The sequence below is a fragment of the Ziziphus jujuba genome, chromosome 1 (genome assembly GCF_031755915.1).
Source record: "Ziziphus jujuba cultivar Dongzao chromosome 1, ASM3175591v1".
NCBI classification, from domain to species: Eukaryota; Viridiplantae; Streptophyta; class Magnoliopsida; order Rosales; family Rhamnaceae; genus Ziziphus; species Ziziphus jujuba.
In genome coordinates, this window is record NC_083379.1 from 43,900,226 (window position 1) to 43,907,247 (window position 7,022).

The following is a 7,022-nucleotide window of genomic DNA, read 5'->3' on the forward strand; positions in this document are numbered from 1 at the left end:
TCAAACATTTTCATTTTTTAACAAAGAAATTTTTGGCTATTAAGTAAAACTTTTAGATTAAAAAAAAAAAAAAAAAAACTCTGCCAAACAAACTCTAAATACAATTCTTAAAGAAGTTTTGCATCTAACATTATTGAATTTAGGCATGACTATAGTGATTTATTTGTATATTTAATGGGTACTTTTGGTGCTATTATACTGTATTAATTCCTTTGCATTTGTATTGAATTGTAATTTTGTAATTAAGTTACTCTAATTTTGTAATTAAGTTAACAGGTTCATATACTACTATATAGTTGCTTACTTTGTGTTTTATTTATTTATTCATTTACCTTTTTGGGAAAGTTTAGAGCCAAGATTGAGGACGGGATGAGCTGCGTCTATGTCAAAAGTCCTTGTCACGAAAAATTTTCTTGCATTTGATTCATTTTGGTGATCAAACGGACGCAATATTGCACGCCCACAAGTCCATTCCTAAATTTGGCTGTCCAAAACTTTTCCTAAATGATATGGTATTAATAACTTCAAAAGAAAAATGGCAAATAAACACCCTAATCTTTTAAATAAATCACTAAAGTATCTAATATATGCAAAAAGGACAAAATCAAAGATAAGTTAATGTTAGTTAAAAAAAAAAATTAAAATAACCAACTTGGCCATATAATAATATAATAAATAAATATTTCTAAAAAAAATAATTTGACAACTACAATATTTACAATAATATTTACCATCGTCACTTGATATTATTCAAAATTTGTAATTTAAATAGATTGTATAATTAATTAAAATTTACCAAGAAAAGTAAGATAAAAGTCATGATTATTATGGGGGAAAATTTCATTTGTCCCTTTCTAGTTTTATTATTATTTTACTTAAATTCAAAATTTTCAAAATTATCTCTCTTTATTTTTTCAAAATTATCAAAAGAGACTAATTTGTCAATTTCTATCAATTTTTACTAGTTAATTTTAGAAAAAATGTTATTTAGACCTTTTTAGTTTTACTTTAATCATATTTAGTTTCCATGCTTTTTGGAAATCATCATTTGACCTCATTTTTCAGTTTTTAGAATAATTGTATTTTCACAATTTTATTGAATAATAAAATGTTGATTTGTAATCTCTATTTAGCTTTTAACTATAGAAATTAATTGGAAAACATTGACAAATCAGTATATTTTGATAAATTTATAAAAACTAGAAAGAAAGTAATAATGATTTTTTAAAATTGTGTGGTCTAAATGTATTTATGATAAAATTAAAAGTGCTTAAATGAAATTCAACCTTACTTTTAAGAGTTAAATGCTAAAATTATATTTTTACACCATTATTTGATCATAAAATGTAAATTTTTTTACTACATTTTGACCTTTAACTATTAAAATTAACTAATAAAAATTGGATAAAAATAGACAAATAAACTTATTGTGATATATGTAGAAAAGAAATAAAAATTAATAATATTTTTTAAAAAGCATTGTGTTTAAATAAAATAATTACAAAATCAAAAAAATATAAATGAAATTTACTCTTGTTAGGAGCCCAAAATAATAATGGACATGGGCTGCATGCATGGGCTTGAATAAAAAAAAAAAAAAAAAACACGATGGCAACTACCTGACATGTGAAATTCCTTTTGAAAAGTATAAACATATGGGAGCAAAAGGCATTTGGGTTCATGGAAAATACTTAACCTCTAGGAGTAGCATTTTAATAAATAAACTGCTATCTTGATAAATATTTCGATTAGTTGGTACCTAACATTATTTTTAAAATTTACCGTGAGAAATAGGATAAATCATAATAATACGGATTTCTTTTGCCCCAAAAAAAAAAAAAAAAAAGAAAAGAAAAGAAAAAAAGATTTGTGGAGCCCAAATAGTTGGATTTGGGTTGTATATATGTGCTTGGCGGCCCAGGCATCAGTGCCACTTAAGTTATTAATTTCTGGACCCTTATATAGGAAGCACAAAGCATTATTGAACTCCGAATTTAACGAACGGCAGTTGGATACAATGATGTTGCTGAAGAAACTTGAGTGAAAATTTAACCTCAAAAAGGTCTTGCATCATAATAAAAGAAACTCCTACCTTGAATTTGTGGAGCTCAAAACTCTTTCCTTTTAGAGAATATAATAAAGAGATATAAAGACTTTACTATCAACATTTTCATAATAAATAAACTGTGTTATCTTGGTAAGGGATTGATCGATCCAGTAGACGAAGCTACGTAGAACTTTTCACCGGAATCAGCTTCTGCCGCATGAATTAGAGGGATGTGGTTTTTTCGAGCTTCCTCTATTGCTAAACAATCTTTTAGTTCAGCCACCACCTGGTTCATACTTGGCCTTTGAAAGGATGTTGGAGATACGCAAGCCATTGCTATTTCAACAGCTTTCCACACTGAATTAACTTCGAAGTCTCCCTCTAACCTTGGATCAATCACACTTCTAATATCCCCATCAGCAACCACATAACTCACCCATTGGCTTATATGAGCCCTCTCCTGGCTTCTACTTATGGCAGGTCGGCTTGTGATTATCTCTAATAAAACTACTCCAAAACTGTAAACATCGCTTTTCTCATTTAGCCTGTTTGTTTTGTAATACCTGCAAAACAATTCATGAGGATTCAATTTCTGCCTATTTCGGAAATTATTTGATCAATTAAACTGGGATTCACTTAATTTTGTATAGTTTCCCCTGCTTAGACCAAGTTTCTATAATTTTTCATATATATATATATATATTTTGTCATCGATTATGTTTTGATTGATAAAAAGGTACGATAATATTGTTTTTAAATTTTCAATAAACTTTTTATTTGGAAGGACACCGAAAAATGATCAAAATAACACATAAACTTACTCCGGGTCTAGGTAACCAGGAGTACCAGCGACTTTTGTAGAAACATGAGTGTCACTGTCAGTTGGGAAAATTTTGGATAGCCCAAAATCAGCTAGCTTGGCTTGAAAATTTCGAGCTAATAATATATTTGAGGTCTTCACATCTCTGTGGACTATAGGCGGCTCACAGCCGTTGTGTAGATACTCCAATCCTGTGTACCAAAACCCACATATATATATATGTATGTATATTAGAGTAACAATTGACAACATAAAAAACAAAAAAAACAAAAAACAAAAAAAACAAAAAAACAAAAATTCAAGTAAATTTATTGTAAACCTTGTGCTGCGTCCAATGCTATTTGAATTCTTCCCTGCCAACTCAACACATTTTCGCTTCCATCTTATACAAATTGATCAATAAATATAACATACTTAGTATTCTCTGTTTTTTCATATGGAAATATAGAATCTTAATCATTTCATATTATCAGAATTTTTTTTTCCTTTTTTTATTTTTATTTTTTTTGATGGTTCATATTATGAGGAAAGTTGCCAGCTTTATGTTAAGGAGAGAAAAAAAAGAAAAAAAGAAAAAAGAACCTGCAGAAAGATATGACTGTAGATTTCCATTGGCCATGTACTCATAGATTAGAGCAATCCTGGTCCCTTCGTGGCAGTATCCGACAAGGCTTGTCAAGTTTCTATGATAAACTCTCATTAGAAGCTTAACCTGTTTTATTAGAAATAAATTCTTAGACTCTTACTTTATATGTACATTCTATATTGGAAAACCTGAAAAAGTTATCTGTATGCAAGATGAAAGGCATGCCTCTGCTTGAAATTGATGATACCCCTCAGTCGATGAAGAGGAAAGCATCTTTACAGCTACATCAGTGCTCTTTATGAGACCATGGTAAACTGTTCCAAATCCACCTTTACCAAGAATTCTCTCAAAGTTGTTTGTAATTTTTAGGACCTCAGAGTATGTAAATTGACGCTGTTTAGGTTCCAATGAAGTATTTTGGACAGTCGATCTTGCATCTAGTGTGACATCTGCTAACACCGCCATAGGTTTCATGATTATATTTGAGAAAGATAGAAAATTCTGTTCATTCCAAAATTTAAATTAGTGAGAGAGAAATATTACCATGTTGCTTTTTCCATGCTGGGGCCACGAAGATAGCTGCGGCACTTAACAGGACAAGCAGTGCACCAATTGATGATACCAGAGGAATGAGAATATTTTTCTTCTTTTTGCATGAAAACGATGCGCATAGACCTTGATTTTCTTCAACGCTAGCACATTAACAAAGTTGAAAATTTTTTTTATTTTTTTTTTTGCCTTGAAAGTGATGTTTTGTAGTCTGTTAATTGTTATTATCGAATGAAGTAAAAAAGATTTTAAAATAGATTTTCACATATTTGCATGAAATATTAAACTTTCAAGTAATATGTCTTCTGTTCACAACTTTTTTTCCATCAGATAATGATAATTTAAGTACTGCTTTTCCTTTTGTTTAATTTGGTAACTTTGGAAATTTGTACATGGTCTAAAGGAGCCATATAATTCCTTGACCAAGCAAAATTCTACATTTATATATAGTTCAAAATTTCTGTATTGATTACAGCAACATGCATGGGTCCATGGCTTTTGAAAAGATGCATACCTTAATGATAGAAAACCGTTCTTTGACCTTTCAATGAGTTCAGCTGGAACCGAACCTGTGAGCATGTTCCCTTTCAAATTTCTGTCAACAAATTAATAAAAAAACTTTGAACTCCCTGCACTTTTAACTCTTAAAAATGAAAGTTGCGATACCAAATTCTAAATCCAAACAGGCTTACAGGACGCTCAATTTCTGCAATCGATATAGAGATTCAGGAACTGATCCAATTAAGGTATTGTTTGATAAATCCCTGAGATGAGATGAGCAATTTACGTGAAGTTCCCTCTGATTTTGATAAGATAAAGGTTACCGAAATAGGACTCCCAATATTTCGAGTTTCAATACTTACAATGACTCTAACATGGCGAGACTGGATATGTATGAAGTTATTTCACCAGTCAATCCACTTGATGACAAGTTCCTAAATTGCCATCTCAAAATGATTACATGAATAGCAGCTTATACAGAGCTGAATCAATAAATAATTGAAAACATGCCTCTATATATATATATATATATACACACACCTAATAACCAATATATATATATATATATAATTGGAAATTAAAGAATTTTAAACTTACAAGGATATGATTCTAGGGTTGTCAACATATTCGTGGTTGCAATTTACACCTGCCCACGAGTATTCTGTTGGTAAACATGGATCTCCTTGCCAGTTTCTACTTACTCGATAAGTTGACTTTATGTTGTTGATGGCATCGACTAACGCATTCTCATCCAGTATTAACATTCAGTTAAATAATCATGCACCATATATATATATATATATATGTATAAAGAGAAACATATATAAGTGCTCGGGAAAACATACCATCATTTTGGTCTGTTTCTGGTTGGGAGAAGAGCTCTATCACAGTATAGACCTCAAAGGCGTTAAGGATTGGTGGGAGAGTTGAGTTTGCCAACTGAACAAGTGAGAAATTATAACTCGATACTGGCGAAGCCCAGTTGCTGTGTAGGGTCCGTGACTTTAAGTAGGTAGGGAAAAAAGTTTTTGGATACCACAACTTCCCATTCAGAGTGACTTGGAATGCTCTGGACTGATTGGATTGGAGCTTTTGGAGTTCAGCAAAGTGCCAGTACACATAATATTTGGTTGTTAGGTCCGCGGGCTCCCAATAGAATTCCCAGGAAGCACTACCACCCCTGGCCTTTAATGGCGCCGCGGAGGTACTCATCACAATAGATGGTACCTGGTAACTATCATATACGCTAGCGTTGTTGTCATCTACAGTATGTGAGGTTGTTACCGTGGTCCAGTCTTTCTGCGTATAGGGTGTCCAGAGGCGATCCAATAGGTCGTACGGATACCTTAATGATAACAATAATAAAGTAATTTAAGTTAAATTCATTGGCTTCAGGAATTTAAAATTATGTTAATTGAACTCTGAAAATGTGATTTTGTGATTACCTGTATGATTGATTGGCGGTTGAACCAATATCGTAGCGATAGGCAAGTGCCAGTGACCCAGTTGAGGTAACATAAGTATTATTTTTAAGAGGCCTCAACTCTAATGCCGAAATGAAAGGTGTCCCAGAGTTTATGTTTATAAGACAGATTTGCAGATGGCTTTGCGAGGTAATATGTATGATTTCCCTCATGGTAATTAAATTTACTGAGCTGAAATTCACGGTAGCCCATTTATTAAGTCCCAAGTGCAGATCAAATTGGGGCAGCTTATTTAGGCCGTCATAATTGCCATACAGAAAAGTGGCTCTGATCAAATACTTGGCAGCTCTTCTAACCTTTAGTTTGTAACAGTTGCGGCTTCCCTGAGGGAAGCTTCTTACCAATCCTACATGCCGTGGTTGGTTTGCTTTATATGCTTGGAATATGCTCTTGCTTATGCCACTGCTAATGAAAGGTGCGTCTGAAATATAATCAATCTTTGTTGTTGGCTCTGAATACCGGGAGTCTTTTGGAAGCCCACAGTCTAAGCTAATGAAGCCTGAGATATACATCCAGCATAGAAAAACAACTTTAGGCTTTAGCCATGTGGTTATAAATAAACAAAAGAAATTGACCCATATCTAACATATGTATGGATATTTAGATAAGTAGTCATACCGGACTGGTCCTGTGCGTGAACAAGATGCACAAGAACAAAAACAAGAGGCAACATTGCATACACAAAATGTTTCAAAATCTTCATCACCTTACTGCATGTCTTCCCTGCTGCTAATTAATCTGATGCATTTATAAGATGTAAGATTTTTCTCTTCGTGTCTAAATCATCTTCTAAAATATTTATATAGACATGACATGGTAGTATATATCACAGAATAGCTTAAAAAGGAAAAACTACTGTTCTTAATTTGCGTGTGAATTATTTTTTCTTTGTCGGCTCAAAGTCATTTTTAAGAGTTTACTAGAGAAATTTACAAATTAGCGAAATTGTCCAACTCAAATTGCAAGCAATCGGAGGAAGCTTCATGGCCAAGGAATATATAAAACTTTAAGGCTACAAGTATGATAGTGGCCCCG

The 7,022-nt window shown here is 32.2% G+C and overlaps 1 protein-coding gene across 1 annotated transcript; it reads right to left on the minus strand.

Annotated features, from left to right (window-relative positions):
* Positions 1-2,146: 2,146 nt before the first annotated feature.
* On the minus strand, positions 2,147-6,690 carry LOC107431744 (LRR receptor-like serine/threonine-protein kinase IOS1). Its single transcript, XM_048467302.2, has 14 exons — positions 6,606-6,690; positions 5,949-6,486; positions 5,349-5,848; positions 5,101-5,239; positions 4,866-4,937; positions 4,695-4,766; positions 4,517-4,597; positions 3,994-4,145; positions 3,679-3,893; positions 3,450-3,579; positions 3,282-3,291; positions 3,187-3,242; positions 2,869-3,058; positions 2,147-2,610 (listed from the first exon to the last, which is right to left on the minus strand). Exons 1-14 carry the CDS (start codon positions 6,688-6,690, stop codon positions 2,190-2,192), a joined length of 2,661 nt encoding a protein of 886 aa, XP_048323259.2. The 3' UTR covers positions 2,147-2,189.
* Between the last annotated feature and the right edge of the window lie 332 nt (positions 6,691-7,022).